General features: G+C 36.3%; 1 protein-coding gene across 1 annotated transcript in view; it reads left to right on the top strand.

The window, feature by feature from the left end:
- The window catches only part of LOC145680834 (ATP-dependent RNA helicase A-like), a gene marked incomplete in the record, with an annotated part of 135,593 nt that overhangs the window by 42,133 nt on the left and 69,041 nt on the right, over nucleotides 1–24,419 (top strand). The window contains 3 exon segments of the mRNA XM_081751935.1: nucleotides 4,082–4,295; nucleotides 17,500–17,739; nucleotides 21,325–21,557. Of these exon segments, the coding sequence (XP_081608061.1) occupies nucleotides 4,082–4,295; nucleotides 17,500–17,739; nucleotides 21,325–21,557 (687 nt within the window).

The raw sequence follows: 24,419 nt of genomic DNA, 5'->3' as shown, positions 1-24,419 counted from the left end.
GAAATATTAGATAATTAATCAGACATGAAAACCAATAATTTAAAATGATTGATTTTTTAAAATGTATTTATATAAATAATACTGCATCAGCTGTTTTCTAGAGAAAGGAATGATATTTAGGGAGAGGATAGTTTACTGAATAAAATATTCTGTTTGAACAAACCATCATTTGTCAAGTAGCTGCATAAGATTTTCACATTTTCTGATGTGAGCAGTAGGTAAAATGTGACAAACAAGTCTTCTTTCGTCTTCACTGTCTTCCCTTCCCCTTAAGCCATTGCCAAAAATAAAACAGAAAGGCAGGAATATGAATTAATTTCTTTAGTCATTAATATGAGGTTCGGGCCTGGGTTTTCATCATTTCACTTTGACAGTGCAACTTACGAGAGAAGGGGGGAGATATTTAAAAAAATGTCCGAAAATGACCGATATTAGTGTCAAATTCATAGTTTCCGGGGTCGCTGAGACGAACAGTGACACACTGATGCCGCTTAAATCCAAATTCAGCCCCCCATTAGTACGTTATGAGTAAAATGAAACGTATTCTCCCCGTGCGAAGAACGGGTATTCTGCTAGTTACCGTGTATAATTCAAATTAAAATACTGTGTAAGTCCTGAATGGGATCGGAGACCTAGGTAGGTAGAAAATTGAAGAGTTGCGTAATACATTCCTTGTGTATTATGTATTTTCAAAGCGCTAACAGATACATGTTTCAAAATATCAAACACTATGTACACAGATGTGCCCAAATGATTGCTATGCAAAGATTAACAAGACATATTCAAATCTTACATAAGCGAATTGACCATTAAACATAACCATGAGATAAAGTTTTCTTAATTAATGGGATTGTTTAAAATTTTATTTACCATCCAAATAATTGAAATCGAGTAAATGTTCATATAGATTTTCTTATTTCATATTATCCAATGTACTAGAGCCTTTCTATTTGATCTGTGCGCCTTCTGTCGCTGCAGTCGATGTGCTTTCCAGTAGCTCCCTCAAAAGAGGATGGAGAAGTTGTTGCGGCCAAGATCTTTCAATTGTTAAATGCGGAAGCGTTGTCAAAATGAATTATTTCACGGACTTCGATATCCTCTACCTTGTTAACCATTCTAAGTAGCCTACGATCTTCACTTATCAAGACCAAACGATTGAATGATAAATTGGCAACACAGCTGAGGTCATTCACTTCTTTTCCGTAAGAAAAGGGAGAATTTCCTCCTTCAGAGGGTGGCGGGGATGGGGCCGAAGTATAGTTCGCATACTTTCCGAGGGCATAGATGAGATAGACAGGCTCTACCTACCTAAAGTATTTCTCCTTCCTTTTAAAATATCCTGTATAAATTTACTACTCAAGCACTAATGAAAATTTAAATTCCTTCGTGGCTAAATAATAACGTTCTGAAGTAAGTTTTTTCCAGATAGCATCTAGGTAAAAATATTGACTTCTGACGTTTTAACTTGAGATCGTTACTTTTACGTGAGATAGCTATGATTTCCTTTATTATTTTCCAGAAATTGCTGCATTGGACAACTATGGTAGTATTTGGAAATTCGCCCTGTGTGCCAGTTCAAGCTATGCTCTGCTAGTTTTGACTTTTCGGGTTGTTGAAGTCTGAGGTAGCTGTTGTGTTCTTTGTATCGTGTTCTATGGTGCGTCCGGTTTGCCCTATGTCTGCCACATTCACAAGGGATACGATACACTCCAAGAGTGCTGGTACAGAACGTATTTGACTTATTTGAGTAATGATCTGATATTGACTGGAGGTTTGTTAATAACTCTTTTATACCATGTCTGGCAAGTATGCTGCGTATAATTTTCACCTGGCTGATAGTCCGAGAAAATTCATTTGAATCATGTCACCAGAAAAGATTAACTCTTTCTTCAGATTCCGTTAACGTTCTTACCTTTTTTCCTAAAGTACCGGATTCGCCCTTGTGGTACATGTGGTTTCAGTCTCACTTACGGTGTAGATTTACGTTTCATAGCCTTGGTACAAGAGATAGACTTTAAACTCCAAAAGAAGGTCTTAAATGGTTATTAAAGCTGACTGGTAAAAATGATTGCGATGCAACTATTTCCAGAATTCGACCCTAATATAGTAATGTCAATAAATAAAAAAATGAAATGAAATCTTTGAGTTTTACGTCCCACGCTTATGCCGGTTAGGCTAAAGGAGACGGCGATGATGAGTAATGAATGAAATGGTGGAATGAAGAAAGTGGGAGGAAACGGGAGAACCCCGAGAAAACCCACGCATACGGTGTGTCAGTAAATAAGTATGCACGACTAAAATAAATTAGTGTGTACTTATTTATTGATATTAATACGTATTTTAAAATGTTGCAGATAAATAACATATGGCAAACACATTTCATACTTTTTGTTTGTATATGAGAAGTGGTTCACTTTAATATAGCCCACAATACAATAATTTTCATTAAGACAATACCAATCACTAAATCTGATATTCTGTTTAGTACTCCCAGATATAATCTAGGTAATGATATAGATCGAAAGAGGATGATATGGAGGATGTAAGAGGTAAATGATTCTTCTTAAGTATTTAAGCAATCAAACTGCATGTGGATCATGAGCATGTCTGATAGATGAAAGATGAATGTGGATCAGTGGAAAATTCTTTCTTCAGCTCAAAGTACCTGATCTGCGTGATTTATCTCTCTTCACACTACCAAGTACTTTGAGCTGAAGAATCCGAGATCTCTTTACTGCTCCAACTTCATCTGTCAGGCATGCTTGTAATTCACACTTAGTTCGATTGTTTCATCGCATAAAGAGCCAGCTACTCTTTGAAAATATTGATGGAATAAATATGTATGAATTCAAATTAAGTTTGTTAATGAAAGTAATCCTTATTTTATTGATCGAAAAGCTTGAAAAAACTTGGAAAAAAAAAAACCTTTCAAGCTATGAAACTTACCAAAATATTCAGTTGTATATTTATGAACCCAGCATAAAGTACAGTAAAATCCAGTATCGAATCCGGAACTCTGGTCTCCAGTTTGCTTGAAGTTGGATTTATTTTTCTCCGCTTCATTCTTCAAATCGATACTAAACACCCATCTACAGGTGATTTATAGAAGCACTCCAATAATGGTGGTTATTTCAGTTGAGGACGCTGTAGTATCAAGTGCACTTAAATTATTTCGTAATTATTCACTTATTACCGGTAGACTCAGAACAATGATGGAATGAATAAATTAGCTTTTATATGCGAAATTGAGGTGAATGCTCATTATAAGCTTATTAATGAACATTGAAAAATAAAAAGCTGTCTAGTTTCACGGTTACCTTGTTCCAGGTAAAAATTGGTCAATCTGAAGCACACATATATATGTCACTTCCCAAGTGACATCGCAAATGGAAGTTGCAAAATAAAATCTTTTTTTTTTTTTTTCGTTTAAATACACATTTTTCCCTCAAATAACCTTCCCTTTCTGTTTGGAAGTGAGGTGGGAGTGGATAAATTAAAAGAAACTGAAATTCAGAACTTGTTTAGTGGCACATTTAAGACCGAACATAAAATGTGACACATGATGTACTTCGGAGTGCCCGCTTCTGTTCTATAGCATCGGAATAGCCAATGGTAATAGATGATCATGTGTATGTGTATATATTATAAGATGGTCTAGAGCTTACATTTACATGCGCTTCATTTCAAGGATTATAAATTACTTCTTACGGCAACGGTCAATCGAGAGGTAATTTGTAAGTTTTAAAATATGTGAAATCATATGTCCAAGGTTAATAACGTTAAGAGAGTTTCCCATAAGGTTTCTATGTCCAACATGTAATTAGAAATATATATTTGTGAATAGGGCAGACGCTAAGTGTGCGCATTGCCGTAGTTAAAAGGACGCGAAGATTGAGTGAACCATATACCAGGTGAATATATTGAATAAATGTGTCTAGACATAGACAATGTGTAAGGAAGTGAAACAAATTAAAATAAATATTAATTGAAGACATGACATCTATTTGACTGTTAAAATAATTTTGAAATTGTTTATGGTACATATAGGCTGTTTCGTACATGTATAGAAACTTCTTTGCAGGTTTGTCAGTATATACTTGACGATTATATAGCATCTGGAAAAGGAGCTTACTGTAATGTAGTGATAGCACAAACTAAACGTATATCAACTATATCGATGGCGCATAAAATTGCAAAAGAGAGACAAGAAGAAGTAGGTGTAAGTTGTGGATATAATACCTGCTTTGAATCTTGTTTTCCACGACCGTATGGCGGAATGCTGTTTTGTACAATTGGTAAGTTATTATGTAAATCGAACAGGAGTATCTAACATTCATAATCAAAAAACAAAACGTAGTAAATCATCGTAGCTTTTCTGTCTATTCTTCATAATTGTACAGATATTCATACTTTACTTCTATCTATCCTTCTTTTTAAATTAGTTAACGAGAATTAACACATTCCAAGTATGTGCATAACTTTACACTTTGCTTAATAGAAATGCCAGAATGTGAATTTACTTCTCTGGCAATTAATAACTCTATAATTGAAGTTAAAATCTTATGTTTCAACCGTGCTATTTAAGTTAATAAAAATCGTACTTGCTAATCTTCGTATCCTTCTAATTAGAGTTGGGCGATATTTCGATCTATTGATTGATCGATATTTTTCAAATACGAAAATATCGATATAGAAAAATTTTACTAATGGATATTTCAATATTTTTCGATATTATGGTATTTCAATATTTTTCAATACTATGGCGTTTCCATATTTTTCGATATTTTTCATTTATATCAATAAAAATATAAGTAACATTGTTTGGCAGCTTACTCCTCCTTGACTGCTACATGACTGATTTTGATTATTTTTGGTACATGACTGGACCATCACCCAACGAATTTTGTCATGTTGCTTTGATTTAAAAGTTCAGTGCCACCTATATCGAAACAAAAATATCCCTTATGACCAAACCGTATTTTCCTCATTTCTGGTTTCTGTGTGTCCTTCTAAGTAGCAATTTAGTCATTTTAGGTAATTCTGTAGTATCGGTATTACTTTTTTGAGTTGATACAGTAGTTTCATGCGGCCCCATGTGGACTGACTGGTCTACGGAATAGGTTTACTGGCCACGTGAGACCAACATGTCACCAATCAAAATTTAGCCGATTGTGTCCGGACTATCCGAAGGGAGAGCGGAGGTCAAAATTTACGCGAAATTTGAGTATCTCACGATCCTGTCAAGTTAGGAAAATGAAACTTGGTATGTAAACTCCTCATTAAAAATAAGCATACTCCTTTCCCAGCTTTCTGAGAATTCCCATTTTAAGGGAGTCACCTATACTCAGGGTCGACTTATTATCTTGAAATGCCATTGTAACTTTTAAACTAATTGCTAAAAATCAATGAAATTCTGTACATGCAAATATCTGTAGGGGGACTTGTCATTCTCCACAATACCACCCAATCAACAATGTTGGCAACCCAACACAAAGTGCGGTGGGAGCTCATGTGGTTCGGATTCCACGTTAATCAGTAGGTCCACGTCTCATATAGCCTCGCTGCTGAAAGGGACGCTAAACTAAAATCAACTCAACTCAACCAACACAAAGTGATGCTTTTTAAATGGCACTACGTCAAATTATTACATATTTCAAATCTACATGTTAAACAGAAGCTTAGAATACCACACTAATGTATCAGTATTACAAACTGAGAACGCTACAGTATCACAAACATACGTAAACATCTAAATTTTGAAGGCCTCTAGAACAATAGTACTGCAAATGAGACGAATGTGTCAATGCACATCGGAAATACCTTAGTGTCAAATACTATGACCATTATACGATGTATTTCTAGCTAGTAGGAATACAGTTATAGAGGATTGATAATTTAACTCTTTTCGAAAGGTTTTTTTTTTTTTTTTTTTTGGTGTATGTGTGGGGGGAGGGGGGGCACTAGATAAATATCACTTGGAATCACGTAGATGATTTCCAAGAAACGTATAGATGATACTACCATTTTGTATTTTCTCGCTAGCTGAAAACTGAATCGCTTTCGGGAGGGTTATGTTGTAGTCTTTAGTGTTTCATTGATCAGAATGTAATGTAAGAGCAATAGTTGTGTTCTATTTTTCCTTTGTAATTTGCTAAAAGTCCATTATATTGTATTTTCAAGTTGAGAAAATCTTATGGAAGTCCTAATCACAAAATATTGTTATTATCTGATGATAGAAAAATAGGAAGTATTTTGAAGTTTAATTTACTTCAGGGTTTGCTTTCAATTTTTCATGATTTTATCCAAAATGTTAATTACTTTTATCTACTGATAAATACTGTTATATTACCTCAGGTTTTTTTTTGACTATTTTCAAATACCTTGCTTCTGCTTCCAACGATTTGAGAGAGATTACAAATCCTGTCTCTCGTGATTTTAAAAATAGCGTTATGCACGTATACGAAATTTAAGACATTACAAAAATTTTCGTTCAGTTTCACCTATAGAATTAACATTATGATTTTCATAAATAAAATTAATGGTGATTTTTTCATTCATAATTCGTGATTTCATTACGATATGCTGTCACTAATCCGGCATATATCAGACCAGGTTTTGCTGGATTACCGAAATCATTGGATTACAGGAAGATTGTTCACTTTTACTAATCCGTCATGTATCCACTCATCTAGTGACATCATGTTCCCCCCTCCACCATGCTTGCAACGAGTCCAGCACAAAATGCCGGATTACTAAATAGGCCGAAGTAGGGCATGGCCGTATTGTAGGAGTGTGCTGTGTCTCGGAATAAGCACTTCGAGGTTTAACGTGAAGGACTTCAATACGTGTGAAAATTAATTTGCCTCTTCATTCTATTTCTGCTGAGTACCTTATTGACAGTTTTGCTTGTTTGTTTTGTTTTTTAAAAAAAGAAGACTCAGCACACCATTTATTTATTTGCATAGGTTTAAAGTATTTGTTTATATATACAGGGTGTTTCAGATAAAACGTCCAGTGCTTATAAATCCGAAACGGCTGAGAATAATAAGATGAAACAAAAACTGAGATAGGAAAATGTCATAGGCCGCATCACATGGTGTTGTTGTGGTGACCCCCAGGGCCCTCCTTCAAGGGGGCCCAGGGTCCAACTTCAAATTTTCAAATAGGAACATGTATTGAATCATACCTCATTCAATAGTACTTGAAAAACGAAACAACTTTTGTAGGAAATAATTTTCGATTTGGGCCACCGTTTTTAAATGGTCGCAAAAAGTGGGTCCTATATCAGATAAAACGTCCAGTGCTTATAAATCCGAAATGGCTGAGAATAAAAAGATGAAACAAAAACTGAGATAGGAAAATGTCATAGGGCGCATCACATGGTGTTGTTGTGGTGACCTACAGGGCTCTCCTTCAAGGGGGCCCAGGGTCCAACTTCAAATTTTCAAATGGGAACATGTATTGAATCATACCTCATTCAATAGTCCTTGAAATACGAAACAACTTTTGTAGGAAACAATTTTCGATTTGGGGCACCGTTTTTAAAATGACCGCAAAAAGTCCTGTATCAGTTTGAAGTTGACACCTGGGCCCCCTTCACGGAGTTTCCTGAGGGTCACCACAACAACACCACTTGATATGCTTTATCATCGTTTCTATCTCAGTTTTTGTTTCATCTCTCTACTCTCAGCCGTTTCTGATTTAGACCTATAAGCACTGGACGTTTTATCTGATACAGGACACTTTTTGCGGCCATTTTGAAAACGGTGGCCCAGATCGAAAATTGTTTCCTACAAAAGTTGTTTCGTTTTTCAAGTACTATTGAATGAAATATGATTCGATACATGTTCCTATTTGAAAATTTGAAGTTGGACCCTGGGCCCCCTTGAAGGAGGGCCCTGGGGGTCACCACAACAACACCATGTGATGCGGCCTATGACATTTTCTATCTCAGTTTTTGTTTCATCTTTTTATTCTCAGCCGTTTCGGATTTATAAGCACTGGACGTTTTATCTGAAACACCCTGTATGTATATATATATATATATATATATATATATAGGATGATTGTTTATAGAGTTTACAACTTCAACCAGTTATAATTCTTTATTGGAACCACATACAGACTTGGTTTATATGTCATTATACTGCAAAACAAATCTATTATGGCTCTTTGTGATATATCCATTATGGTTCAATGTGTGCATCTGCGGTCATCCTGGACATGTCCCAACGAAAGTCGATTTCCTACCAAACAGTAGCCAGTATTACAGAGGTAACGTCCACGATGGCTGTGGTATTGCGATATTTCAGTTCATTAACATTATCAGGTAGGGGAGGGGTGTACATCTTATCTTTCACAAACCCCCCACAGAAAGAAGTCAAGTGGCGTGTAATCTGGAGACTGTAGCGACCAGACAATTGGTCCACCACTACCTATCCACTCATCTGGGAAATGCTGTTCAAGAAATTCCCTTACGTATATCAAGTGCGGTGGGGCGCCGTCTTATTGCCGTCATAAGCGACGATCGTGGTAATCTTCATCTAACTGTAGAGCAAGGAAGTTCTGGAGCATATCAAGATAGGCGACGCCGGTGATGGTGCTCTCAGCAAAGATAAATGGTCCGTACACCTTTGCTCTGGAAAAGCGCAAAACACGTTCACTTTGGGGCTGTTACGAACCAACTCCACGTGTGCATGTGCCCCAAGTACGACAATTTTATGTTGACTCGGCCGGAAAGGTGAAAAGTTGATTCGTCACTGAATACCACATTGTTCAAGAATGACTCATCACCACTAATGCGATCCAAAATGGTAACACAGAATTCATGTCGGGTATGTTTATCCGCTTCATTCAGTACTTGAACCAATGACAGTCTATAGCTTCATGGACAAACGTCTACGCAATACACGCCAAACAGAGGTCTGAGGGATACCAGTTTCTTGTGATGCACGTCATGTAGATTTTCGAGGACTTCGGACAAAATTTTCCCTAATTGCTTCCACCACATCGTCAGTCACAGGTGAGCGCCCTGGAGCCTTTGTGTGGTGCACAGAACAACCTGTTTCAACAAACATCTGGTGCCATTTGTACACTGTTGGTCTGCTGGGTGGTTCCTTGCCGTATTGTGTGCGAAACTTACGCTGTACACTCGTTGCTGACTTCGTTTCTTCAAACCAAAACACGTACGTAGCTTTTTCCGCACCAGTGAAAGTCTCCATTTTCAACGACTGACCGGTAGCGCCGCGAGTGATCAACTCCTCAGCTACTCACTACGTGAGTCAAACTTGAAGTGTTTTGCAGTATAATGACATATAAACCAATAAATAATTCTAACTGATTGAAGTTGTAAACCCTATAAAGAACCACCCTATAAAGAATATATATAAAGGTTTCATCAAAGAATCATGATTGCAGTTATTCTCAGTGAAATGCGAGATTGGTTCAACGCGAAAAGATGAAAATCATATCTCTGATCATTTCATTGGCATCAACAATTTTAGTGATTTGTGCTGTGAAAGAAATTCCTAGTTTTTTTGCAGCATCGTATGAAGCAAACAATTGTTGATCTTCAATATTTTGTTAGAAATAGCATGACATCTTCAGCAAAATTTGCAAGAATAGATTTATTTTATTTGACGTTTAAATATCCTTATCGTATCCATCTGTCTGTAAAGTTGTATTTGTTGATAATAAATGTATTAGAACAAATGATGGGATGTAAAATAAATAATAGTACAGATTGCGACCAGTAATTATAGTCACAAGTGCAAATAAAATATGAGGCTTCTTACTATATATCAGCTGCAGCCAAAAGAGACAGATGGACACATTAAGAGTCTAATAACTCAATTTAAGCAGGATCTCTTCTGTATTAAAGTAGATAAAGACATTAAATATGTAATAATGCTAAACAACAGTATGGTGATAAAATTCATGCACGTAAGCCGGTTTTCGCCTTGTGTAAGGGCAATCCATTAAAATATCTGATGTCAATAACCAAGTAGTTAATTAAATTTTCTCTAATAATATCTGACGAGACTAAAATCAAAATTCAAAATTTACGAGCGACGTTACCTATTATGGTCTTCCCGAAATATATGAACCTGATATACTAGTTGATTCACAGCCTTCTTATCTGTTGTTAAAATGGATATACCTTAAGCTTAAACCATTTAATACCAGTTTAAATATACTATCAAAACCAACTACGAACTAAAAATCCTTGTATACTTCTTTGAAGATATTTGACATCGTTTAACGTGGAGATATATCTCTCAATATCGATAAACTTAGCTCTACACGCTTTGGGACTTTTTCTTTTTGGGACTTTTTCTACGTAAAAGTGAATCCATATGAAATTTAATAGATTTCATAATTAACTGCTTTCTGCCTCAAGAATAATGTCTTTCAATCCGAAGAGTCGATTTTCGTGCAAGATAATGGGTTATGGACAACACCCTTTCCCCGTTACTTTAGAGCATGTTTTTGAATGTGTTTGAAACCTAACTACTAAAATTTCTCCACATGATATGTTTTCACAATGCAGATGATATCCTAATTTTGTACAAGAGCGAATTTGATGTGAGAAACGAGTTCAACCGGATACATCTTAGAATTAAGCTTACCATGGAATATGAAGAAAATGGTACGCTCAATTTCCTGGATATCAGGATATTCAAATAAATATTTACCTCAGTATCTCGCAAACTTTCTGCCGGGACTAAATGTATTAACTTGGCTTCAGAAGATGACTATTAGGAAGAGAGAAGCGTTTTAGTCATAAGACCTTCTTGAGGACCGTAATTTGGAAATACAGTATCTCATAAAAGTAAAACAGGCAAATGGTTTTCAAAACTCTTTATTAATTAAATGATACAGACAGATTCGCCAAGAAATTTATAAAGGTCGCTCTACACAATGAAACAAGTTTATCACGGAGATATGGCTTGGCAACCCTCTAGTTCCAGATATTTCTACAAAGATAGAGAAGATATTACAAAAATATATAGTATTAATACTTCAGAAGTTCCTCTAGAATCAATTGCGAGATACTTAACTAGCTTCAATTCCTACCTCACCGATTCTCAACTATCTAGCGGAGATTACAATGTCACTTACCACTGTGATAAACTGTGTATAGGTCAAACCAAAAGGAATATTTACTCCAGAATAACTGAACATATTCGCGCTACTAGGACTCTCAACCCGGAGCACCTTAAGGAAAATAAATAAATATTGTTAATGTGCACGTAATGGAAAAGCCCAGAACTATAACCGAACGTAAAATAAGGGAGTCTATTTTCATTCATTAATTGAACCCTGAATTTAATCTGGACAAAGGGGAAATTAATCTAATATGAAGTAAACCGACCTTTAAACGTACTTCCGCGGGTTGAAAAGAAAGATGAACAATAACAATGACTATATTTATAGAGAATGCCACTCATTCTAGCTTTGGAACTTCTTGTATAAAATAACAGACATAAAATAACCAAAGCATATATGAAGGGTAAGGGAAAAAAACAAGGAATGTCACAAAACTGTATTTTCGAGAAAACAGCGTTTTAATATTGAAAACCGCGTACAAAGATTAGGGTTATGAAATCTTTTGCCACTTTTTACATGAACATTTCTACATCTACGCATGCATGGCATAGACAGTCAAATAGTGCCAAGAATCACCAACAGATAGGACAAAGCACCCGGAAAAGCACATACATGGACTTTCTTTGTTTTTTCCCCGTACCCTTCATATTAACTAATAAATAATAGCGTTACAGTTTCAGCAAATTAACTTTGCCTTTAGAAGGCAGACTTTAGAAAGTTATTAGACGAAAAGGGAAGAATTCCGGATATGAAAGGATTCCTGAAGATACACAAAAAAGAGGTAAAGTTGAGACCAGTAATGGATTGCAGAAAGAATATCTTTCAACCATTAGAAGAGGAAATAAAGATAATAGCAGAGGAAATAAGGGGGAACAAGTAAGTAATAGAGTTAAGAATACAGAAGAAGTCAAGAGGATGATAGAGAAAGTAGGAAGAAGAAATGAGAGAACCCTGATGTTTAGCGTAGATGTCAAAGCAATGTTTCCCAGCTTAAGAAAGGATTATATTTTGAAGGTATTGGAAGAAGAAAAGGAGAATAGAACAATAAGGAAATGGAAGAAAGAAAGTGATAAAAGCATTAAAACTGATATGGGAGAATAGTGTGTGTACGATAGAAGAAAAATTAGTGAAAATAAAGGTAGGACTAAGTATAGGATCGAAACTAAGCCCAGTGTTATCAGAAATTGTGATGAATAAATGGGAAGAGAAAGTTAAGGAAAAAGGAGGCGAAAGACTGATTGTGTTTTGTAGGTATGTGGATGATTGCTTAGGTATTTGGAAAGGAACGAAGAGACAATTCGAGCAATTTGTGGGAAGGATAGAAGATAGAGAAAAAGGAATAAGCCTGGAGGTAAAATTAGAGGAAGAGGGGAAAATAAACTTTTTAGATATGACAATAAGGAAAGTAGGAGGGGAATTTGAAACAACATGGTATAGAAAACAATGTTCAGCAGGTGTTTATTGCCATAGAAGAAGTGATGTAGATGAAGGAACTAAAAGGAACTTTATTAGAAACATGGAGAGAAGGATAAGAATGATAGACAGTGATGACGAGAAGAGAAAAGAAGACATTGAGCAATTTCACAGTTTATTAATGCAGAATGGATATAGTGAGGATAGATTGAAGAAGAATAGCAAGAAAGAAGAGGGCAGAAAGCAGAAGGAAGTGAGAGAAGATAGAGAAGAAGAAAAGAAAAGATGGTTCGGGATAGAAAGCATAGGAGAAAAAACGGAAGTCTTAAAAAACTTATTGAGAAAAGGAGGAGAAAGAACGTACAGAAAAGGTAGCAGAAGAATGTTAGATGCGTTGCGAACGAGGAAAAGGAAGGTAACAGAGATTCAAATAAGTGATGAAGGGGTTGTATATAGAATTAAATGCAAAGAATGCGATATGAGTTATGTAGGGGAAACAGGAAAGAGGTTACAAGAAAGGATTAAACAGCATAGGGACGACGTTCGATTGAAGAGAGATAGTAACGCTATATATAAACATGTAAGGGAGACAGGACATGAAATAGACCGGAAAGGCGTAGAGGGGCTGGAAAAGGAGAAAAGAAGCATTATAAGAAAATGGAAAGAGGCAGAATGGATAAGAAAGGAAGGAAGCGAGAAACTTATGAATTGGAATAGCGGACTAAATATACATGATGTATGGAGAAAGATATTGGATAAAACAGAGAAGAAAGAAGAGGTAAAACAGGTGTATTGAACAACGGATAGACAGTTAAAAGTTTTGTTTTTCAAAAGTGAAAGTTATTCATACAGAGGTGTGCCAAGTAAAAGTTTAGCTCTTAAGTAAAAGTTGATCATTAAAAGTTGCATTTGTATTAATTAAAAATTGTTAAAGGAAAGAACGAATATGATTGGTTCATGGAATACCTCCTCTCACTTTAAGAAGTATATAAGCTGTAATCTTAGAAATTGTATTTCACAATGTGTCTGATGAAGGCAAGGTTAATTTGCCGAAACTGTAACGCTATTATTTATTAGTTAATATATGCTTTGGTCAGAATTTGTCTCTTATTTTATATTCATAGTGTTTTAACTTAGGTTCATTCGCCATAGTGTTCGTGGGCGTGAACTGGTTTGCTTGCTTACTTCGAATAACCATTCAGTTGGTTACAAAATCCGAATGAAATAACTACACAATATTTCATAGACATCAGGCGGGAAACTTCCAAACCTTAGAACAAAGAAACGCGATTTTTTGAAAGCTAAAATTAAGGAAATTGAAGATAATAGTAAAAATAAAAACATTCGGGACATGTATTAGGGGATCAACGAATTTAAGAAAGGCTATCAACCTCGTGTTTATAGAAAGCTGACGGAACAGTTCTCACTGATACGAATAGCATTTTAAATAGATGCTCACTGATATGGATAGCATTTTAAATAGATGGAAAGATTTCTTTGACGATTTGCTGAACAAGCAGCCAAAAACTAATGTGCGTGGAGAAAAGGAGATACACATCGCAGAACCGTATATTCCAGGACCTAACCGAATAGAAATAGAAACCGCTATAAATAAATTAAAGAAACAAATCTCCGGGTGTAGATGAAATTCCGGCTGAGTTAATTTTAGCTGGAGGCAAAAAATGTGGAACATGATACACAAATTCATTCTTCTTATCTGGAACAAGGAAGAATTGCCACAAGAGTGGAAAGAATCAATCGTTGTTCCAATTCACAAGAAAGGCGACAAAACTGACTGTAATAATTATTGAAGCATTTGTCTTCTGTCAACATCCTATAAAATCCTCTCAAACATTCAATTAGCAAGATTGACCCCATACGCAGATGAAATTATTGGAGATTATCAGTGCGGATTTAGACAAAATTGATCAACTATCGACCAGATATTTATCTTCGACAAATACTCGAAAAAAAGTGGGAATACAATACCCCGGTACATTAATTATTTACTAATTTTAGAAAGGCTTACGACTCGGTTAGGAGAGAAACATTATACAACGTTCTTACGGAACTCGGAATACCGAGGAAGCTAATGAGATTAATTAAGATATGTTTAAATGAATCCCAAAGTAAAGTCCGGGTAGGAAAATTTTTACCCACGAGCTTCCACGTCGAAAATGCCCTGAAACAAGGAGATGTGTTGTCATCATTATTATTCAACTTCGTTCTGGAATATGGTATAAGGAAAATCAAAGATAGCAACCAGGGCCTAGAGTTGAACGGTATTCACCAGGTTATGGCATATGCTGATGATGTAAATTTAATAGGGGATGACAGGAGAAAAATAGAAAGAAATGGAGAGATCTTATTAAACTCTTGCATGGACATGAATTTATAAGTAAATGCAGAGAAAACTAAATACATGGAAGTGCGTCGGGACCGTAATACGGCAAATTGTGGATGCGTTAAAATAGTAAATAATACTTTCGATAAAGTCAACATTTTAAATATCTAGAATCAATATTAACAGACGAAAACCATATTCACGAAGAAATTAAGTGTCGACTGAAAGCAGGGAATTCGTGTTATCATTCAGTTCAAAATCTCTTGTTGTCGCGAATTCTGTCGGGGAATTTGAAGCTTAAAATATATAAAACGATAATCATGCCTGTTGTTCTATATGGTTGCAAAACATGGTTGCTTACTCTGAGAAAAGTTAATAGACTGAAAGTATTTGAGAACAAGATCCTGGGACGAATATTCGGACCCAAGAGGAGCGGGAATGGGGAATGGCGGAAACTCCATAACGAGGAACTACATAATTTATGCGGTTTAGCAAACATTGTTAGGGTCATCAAGTCTAGGAGGCTTAGATGGGCAGTTCATGTAGCTAGAATGAAAGAAAGTAGAAATGCTTTCAAAGTCTTGACTGGAATACCTATCGGAAAACGACCATTAGGAAGACCTAGGCGCAGATGGGAGGACAATATAAGATGGATCTCGCAGAGATAGGAATACAAAGTAGAAACTGGATACAGTTGGCTAAGGATAGAAGTCGGTGGAGAGCTTTTGTGAACGCGGCATTGAACCTCCGGGTTCCATAAGCCGTAGAGTTAGTTAGTTATTTATTCTTATCCTTTCACCTAAGTTAGCTGATGATGAGGGCCGTGTCCCTTGAAAGTGCTGCTGTTATGTGATTTATAGCGTGAGTAAGAAGCGTTATTTTTTACTTGCTATTGTGAAGTATGTCATTATTTCTGTCGGTTTCAAACAAATTACGATGTTTTCAGGAAGCATAAATAGAACACTACGACAGACCTGCAAAATAAATTGAGAAAAACTAACAGGTTATGAAAGTTTCTTCAGCAATTCGCTTTGGTCCATAGTGTTTATGAAGCCACACCTACGTATCAGGACCCTTATATAGGCATGGCAAAGCAGAACATGCACAGAAATTACTCAAAATGTCAAATACAATAGCCCAACATCGAGCCTTTTAAAACATTTAATGTCACAAAGACTAAATTCGATAAAGTGAAGTTGATTTTTAAAAAAATCAAATGAGGAAATTAGAATGAGCACTTTGACAAAAATTTGAATAATATTGGTACTTTCACCGTCGCTACCAACCACTGAAGAAGCGGAAGAAGAAAGATTTAAAATGTGTATGCTGTTTAGATTTTTATTTATGAATGTAAGCATGTAATTTCTATACACCCTGTCACTTTATAATACTGCCTCTATCCATATTTAATATTGTTCCTTACGTAGGTGTTGAAAATACTGACAGTTGTGAGTGAAATTTCGGTGTTTAATATAATTTTTTGAACAATTTATAATACGTCGAAGGAGCAAAATGAGTACCTTTTGAGTTTACTTATAAAAATATAACGCAAAAGAACACAATGATTAGCATTCACTGTCCAGTACATACTCACAGAATATAAACAAAGTCAGTATTGTAGTTCACACTTCCCCAAATTCCAGTTGCTCGTAAGAGAGGATCTTTGAGCATTTTCATTTTCGGAAAGGCAACATTATTGTCCTGTCTTCGAGCCACTTCTGCCCTTAACTGTTTGTCATACCTTCCCTCATACTATAGCACACTTAGTTTCCCCGACATTGTTTTTAATTTTTTTTCATTTGTTACTAATTTGCTGTCCTGTACATCTGCCGATCTATTCGTCCAATTAGTTTATCTTCCTTCACTTAACTTCATCTATTTACAGCGTGGTAACACTATCACGGTTCATGTGACTCTATATTCCAGCATGTCTCTCACATGGGGGCGTTTCTCAGCCTTTTCTCTGTTTTTTTTATTATTATTATTATTATTATTATTTTTCCTTTTCATTTCTCCCTATTTCTGTTCCTATCTGATGAATCGTTTTAGCAAAAGTCAGAAGAGTTGATTTTCCTGCAAGGTAATGGTTTGGCTATGGGCAACACACTTTTCCCATTACTTTAGAACATGGTTTTGAATATGTTGGGAACCTGTTTTGATTTTTTTTAGTGTACTTTTGTGTGTGTTATATTTTTTTCTCTAGAAGCATTTCATTGTGTGTATATATATGTGTGTGAATTATACATTATTTGATACTGGTTGTACTTTATTAGATAAAGATTTTTGTTTAAAATAATTTGTTTTCATATTGTCATATAGACCCTTATTAAAAATAATATTTTAAAGAAATACTTGATAAAGGAGTTCAGTCAGTTTTAAATAATGTAAAATTTAATTTCAGTTAGTTTCATAAACTTTTTTTTAATGAGATATTCTGATATAGTTTTAAAAGTGTGATGTTCAGATTATCAAATTTGTAGTTCTTTATGTCATTTCTTCCGTTGGTAATATTGTTAAATCTCATATAGTATATTCACCGATATTTTGTAGTAGCAATAACTAATATACTATCAGTCTTTTGACTTATAAATCTATATATACTCTGTTAATTTTATGTACTTTCTTTGAAACAGATGTGCTGCTTCGAAAATTAGAAAATGGTCTTCGAGGAATATCACATGTAATAGTTGATAATGTTCATATCCGTGATATCTACACTGATTTTATCATGATTATTCTCCGAGATATGGTTAAAGTACATCCAGATTTACGTGTTATTCTCTTAGCAACAGCAGTTGATGATGAACCTGTGAAAAGTTATTTTGATAATTATATCTGCATTGAAATTCCTGGTCAACCATATCCTATTCACGGTAAGTAATACTGTAAATAAAAAAAATAAAATAAATATAAATTAACAAGAAATGAAATCTTTAAGTTTTACGTCCCACGGTTATGCCGGTTAGGCTAAAGGAGACGGTGATGATGAGAGATGAGTGAAATGGTGGAATGAAGAAAGTGGGAGGAAACGGGAGAACCCCGAGAAAACCCACGAGCACGGTGTTTGTCCACCACAAAGTTCACTTGGCGGGGGCTGGGATCGAACCCGGGACCCCAAGCACCAGAGGTGAACGCTCTACCACTGAGCCACCGCGCCCCCAGTTATAAATTAACAAGAGTAGGCATACTGAATCATATAATAAATGCAATCTGTAGGCTAGAGACTAGGATGTCTCGGTTCGGCAACTGATGCCATCTTGACTAGGCTTCGTTTGAGATGCCCGGTGTCATTTCTTGACTAGTAGTAGTAGTTGTTGTTGTAGTAGTAGTTGTTACGACTACTACTACTATCACAGCATTAACATAATCTTCATTAGAGATGGAGTGGTCTACCATCTTGTATTTCGCATGACGTATGTTGTGGATGGTCGGCTTATTCTAAAGACGTGCCTTTTCATCAAGTCCGTGGTTCCGTTATCTTTGGACGAATTGTTCGTGTGCACAAAGTGCACCTTCAAAGTGTGCCCTTATAGCATATAAGCTATTTTCTCTAAGGAAGTAGAATAAGGCCAGTGTGCGGCCAGACCAAACTTCTGAGTGCCTGCCAATTAACCTACTGGTCGAGGCTGTCCTGCTAGTGAGTCAAGTCCTTCATGATCTGTAGCCATGGTGCCCGAGCCTGCTCACCTTCTGCAAGTGCAAACACTTGCTACCGTATCCCATTGTTTGACCATAGCCTGGCAGAGTCCAATCCAATCCGGGAGTCCCAGACATGCCCGAGGGGCTTGTTCATTCTCAGTCCTACCTACCTTTACTGTTCACTGGCTACCGCTATTCGCGTAGAGGTAACGCCTATATGTCGAGATAGTCCCGTATCTCATGCCGGATCTAATGGTATATGTTAAGTCACTATTTGAGTTTAATGCCAGTCCCTTATGATGTAGAACTTCCTCTCTTTTACTGGAATCGGCACCTTTCCCCAGTCATCGTTCAGTCCCCCTCCAGGCAGTAGACTGACATTCCCCTCCCGGTAAGATCGCCCAAGCAATACTGGACTTCCTCTAATAGCCGTAAAGGTACACCGTACATTACCAGAGTCAATGTTTGATATAGACCGTCTGCGAGCAGATGTGTTCTTTTAGGAGTGGGTGAACATCACAACCCCCCAACTAATACGGAGCTGTCTATTTTTAACGTGTTTAGGTACCATGTATCCCATGTTTGTAGCTAAGCTACCTTCGGAACTCAATGGTGCGTGAAAACCATCATTGGGAGGGACCACCGCACTCTCCCTCGGTAGGGCCGTTTAAGCAATACGGAACTCCCTCTATTTGCAGAAGAGGTACAACGTACATTGCCAAGCCCAATTGCTAGTGTATACTGTCTCCCTTTAAAGACAGTGGCCACTTGGGATAGGTGGCTCCTCTGGTAGGATCGTGGATCCTTCAGCCAGTAAGATAGGAGAAAGTTGGGGCGAAGGATTACTGCCAGTACCTAATTTGCTCTTGATGTACGAGTGTGCGTTAGGATACAAGTATCCTATCCCGGACCCAATAACACACACGAAACTCTCTTTGAGGGCTTATGCGACATCTTCCTCCGGTAAGGCGTTGGATCCGCCCCCATGGGCACACCAATTACCCTTCTTTCATATGTGTTGGATTATCGCGTTGTCTTTTCCCCGGTCCCAAGAGCACGACCTAGTTACCCATTTCGAAGTATATCCAAAACCTCACCTTCGCCGGTAGATTGTTGACCGTACAAGCCGGTTGCTGTCATAATGGTCAACAGCCTAGAAATATCCGATTATACAGGACAACGAGTTCTCCGCGTTTCACGAGGTCCTATCTCCTCCTTCCGACTTGGTTCGAGACCCGGAATGCTGTGCGGGCTCAGTGCGAAAGGAGGACTCTTCTTTCTTTCTCAGCCGTACTTGGGACCGGCCATAACGGGATTAACAACGACAACAGTAGTAGCAGCAGCCACTGCCAATACTTAAGACTTTAAAAAACTTGATATAGTCAGCCAGAAGAAGATATAGTGGCAATCTTGTTTTAAGGCATAAAGAAAAATATCCAAACAATGAGCCTACAAGAACATAGAAAGAACTATTAAAAATTACAGTAGATACTTCTATAAACAGTTGAATATTTCAAGAATGAGCCAAGCTTCTTGCATTTCACGAACCTATATTGGTAAAACAAAAAGAAACATAGTCAGTACGAAAAAACACAAGAGGAACGAAATATAATATTCCATATTTAGACCTATCTTAAGCATTTGAATGACTCTCACAAAAATAAATCAGGAAAAAGTCTCGAACAGAAAGATAAATGTTTAAAATGTTTTTCATTAAAACTATAATGCAGCTTTTAAAGTGAATCTTAAGCATTTAGATGAGTCATAAGTCTTGCAATAATTCTACAACCCAAACAGCAAGCACATGCATACACTATTATCAACTGTAAGTACAAGTTCAAACTGACCCAAGAAATAGTGTGGTAAGTGAACTATTTAACAAGGAGGCCACCATTTCGTCAGTATCTTCAGTTAGTTTTTAATGGCAGTGACGATGATACGTGAACTGTTATTGTATAAGTTCGTACTCGAGCATAACACTGCGGCGACAACTCAAAACATTTGTCATGTGAAAGGGAAGCTTCAGTGAACTACAGAATAGCAACTCGTTGGTCTTAGAAATTACGTAGCTTCACAGGTTGTAAAAATGCCAATGTCCGACCGTCTCAGGGTAGCAGATTCTGAGATCATACGACATGTACTTGAGGAAAATTCATCCGATAGTACACTACGATTATAAACCTAAATCGGTATGTCCAAATTCACTGTAGTGCGTCCACACAGAGATTCACCCGCAGGAAATCAGTTTTCTGCAACTGAATATTGATTTTCTTCATTTTGTACATTTTTTATTTTACACTTCCGGTACTTCCTTTCGTTACTGCACAAAAACGTTACAAATTCTAACATCGGTCATGATCTCGAAAATATCTACATAAAACACACTTACATTTGTTTCAAGTCTCAGGTTTTTTATCGTTCGTGGTTCGAAAAATATACACAATCAAACTTTGGGTTGTCCAACTTTACGGACACATATACCTATGCTGTGGGATTAAAAAAAAAAAAAAAAAAAAAAAAAAAAAAAAAAAACTAACGGGCAATAAAATCCTAAGCACACACCATTTTGTATATTTATAATTATATCTCGGTATATAAAAGAATACATTCAAAATATTCTGTGTATGTAAAATATCCCTTTGATACAATACTATAAGGCTAAAATATGACCGTTTGCTTTATTACTATTATTATTATTATTATTATTATTATTATTATTATTATTATTATTATTAATCTATTTATCTTGTTAATACTCCAAAACTATTATAAGTTATGTGAAGATAGCTTTATTATGTTTCTTTGAAAAATTGTTTCAGAATATTTTTTGGAGGATTGTCTCAAGCTGCTCGACTTTAAACCATCAAAGCGTAAGACCACCGAAAACCAGAAAAGTAGAATTGGTGAAGAACGAGAAGATGAACAATGCTCTAGTGAAAAGTTGATGAATCATAATGTACGTGGAGTTGTAGATAGCAGTTCTCTCTCTCAAATAGGGCGTACAATATGCCAGATAACGGAATCGCATGATACTTATTTTGAGCTTTTTACGGTGAGCTAATTAGCAGGTAAACTGTATATTTTAAGTTAATTAATTGCTCTGTAATCGAACGATAGGAAAGTAACTTATTATACGTTTGAAATATTGTCATATTTAAATGGAATTTTAAAAATCATAAACAGAACTAAGTAAATAAATAAATATATAAGACACGAAACAAAAGGGGATCATTGCTAGCCTAGAACATTTGTGCTGGTAGAAGGAGAAAAACTGATAGAAAGCTAGTTATTATTAGAACACGTTCTTTAGAATTTCCTTATTCATTGGACAAAAATCCCACACGGGAACCTTGTCGTCATGTTGCGAAAATGGCAGAAAGGCATATGGTCTATATCTTCCTTATTTAACCGCTGCTGGTAGAAAAGAAAAAATTGTAAAGAGCTAATTATCGCTGGAATATGTTCTTTAGGATCCCTTTATTCACTGGAGAAAAATCTCATATGGAGAACATGCCACCATCTTGTTAAAGTGGCGGGAAAAATGATGGATCTACTTCTCCTCATTAACCCCTGTTTACACATCCCTAAAAATATGTGCAGTTATACTTAATGCATAGATATGGTTTAAAATCTTGTTTGAAAATTGAACTTCTTCTTTCTCTATATATGTATATTTTGACTGAGGATATGGATACATAATACTGTATATGATAATAAACAAGATTTTCGAAAATTTATTTTGTTTATAAACCATACTTATTATTCGTTGAAAATAGTCTACTGGTGTTGTGCAACAAGTGCTAACACCTACCCCGGACTCTTTCTCTTTTCCAGAGAAGAGTCAAAAAATCAAGTAAAAAGTGAGAAATTGAAAATTTCCAATTATTTCTTCCTCCCAAGAAAAAAGATAGACCAAAAGACAGCAGAGAGAAGTGGTATCCAAACTTATTCTCTTTCCCAATTTTTAAACAGTCTATAAGGCAAAGCTATGAAAGCAAACCCACTGATAATGGTGTATAACAATATATATATATATATATATATATATATATATATATATATATATATACAGGGTGGGCCATTTTAATTAATCCACGGAAATATCTGAAAAATGATAAAACATAGGAGAAATTTTTGAAGTACACGTTATATATTGCTAAGGGGGAAAACCAATTCCGCCAAAAGTACCCCTCCCCGCCCCCCTTAAATGGGGGTAACGGGGGGTAACTTTGAAATGTCAAATGGGAACATGGGTCGAGTAATACCTCGTTCGAAAGGTCTTGGAAAACTAAGTAACGCTGTACCAAAAGATGTTCCATATTGTGCACCGGTTTCAAAATGGCCGCCATAATATGGTTCGGAAACTCCAGTACCCGTAGTATGAAAACCATGGAAGGTAAATGAATGGAACAAAATTGAAATACGTAAATATCATAGGGCATATCGAACGGTGTGGTCCCTGTGATGCCAGTGGCCTCCCTAAAGGGGTCTTGGGGGCTAACTTCAAAATTTCAAATAGTAACATGAGTCGAGTGGTACCTCGTTCGATAAATCTTGCAAAATCTAACATATTGCAGGAGAAAACGATTGATGTGAAATGGCAGTGTTCTCAAAAGGCCGCCGAAACATAGTATCCGTGTCAGAGAAAAGGTTTAGTACCCGTAGTATGAAAGCGATTGGAGATAAATCAACAAAAGAAAAACTGGAGTAGCTAACTGACGTAAGGCACATCGAGAGGTGTTGTCGGGGTGACTCCAAGGGCCAACTGAAAGGTATCCGGGGCCCACTTGAAAATTTCAAATAGCAGCTTGAAGCGAGTAACATGACGTTACATAGACAAATTAATATCAAACAGCTTCTGTAAGAAAATTTTCGACATGAGACACCGTTTTCAAAATGATCGCAAAGACATGGTGACTGTGTCTAAGAAAACGTCTAGTGCCCATAGTATGAATACGGTTAGACATAAATGAAAATAACGAAAATTAAATAGGAAAACCACGGAGGCGTTCCAAGGCTCGAGAATAATACAACAGAGATAAAAATATTAGAGTAAAATTGCCATAATGTATATAGAGAAATCCAAGTCCTGCAAAATAATCTCTCCCTGCGCTCTGTATGTGAGTGGGGTGGAAAGTAAAGTGAAAGTTCAAATGAGAACTCTACTTTAATTCGTAAATTAAGGCTAACCTTACAAATAGGTATGATGTGGTTGAAACATTTGTTTGTAAGGATAACGCTGTAGTGACTAAAAAAAGAGAAACTTTTATGCAATGCGTGCTGGTTATTCAGAAAGCATTTCGGGGATATACGTACACACCGTTTCGTCCCTCAAGCTCACAATATGACATGAATGCTAATAGTTAATCAAAATGTAACTGTGGTCATCCGCGTTAACTTAGTGCACCAATTCTCTATGCATGAAGTCTGCCTTCCAAACAACATTGGGTAGGTCAAGCGTACGCCCGAACAGTTGTCCGGTCGGACATTGAAATTTTGAAGTTAGCCCCCAAGACCCCTTTAGGGAGGCCACTGGGATCACAGGGATTACATCATTCGATATGCCCTATGATATTTACGTATTTCAATTTTGTTCCATTCATTTACCTTCCATGGTTTTCATACTACGGGTACTGGAGTTTCCGAACCATATCATGGCGGCCATTTTGAAACTGGTGCACAATATGAAACATCTTTTGGTACAGCGTTACTTAGTTTTCCAAGACCTTTCGAACGAGGTATTACTCGATCCATGTTCCCATTTGACATTTCAAAGTTACCCCCCGTTACCCCCATTTAAGGGGGGCGGGGAGGGGTACTTTTGGCGGAATTGGTTTTCCCCCTTAGCAATATATAACGTGTACTTCAAAAATTTCTCCTATGTTTTATCATTTTTCAGATATTTCCGTGGATT

Source organism: Thermobia domestica, chromosome 3 (genome assembly GCF_964235325.1).
Source record: "Thermobia domestica chromosome 3, izTheDome1.hap1.1, whole genome shotgun sequence".
NCBI lineage: Eukaryota > Metazoa > Arthropoda > Insecta > Zygentoma > Lepismatidae > Thermobia > Thermobia domestica.
This window is presented reverse-complemented; position numbering and strand designations above follow the sequence as displayed.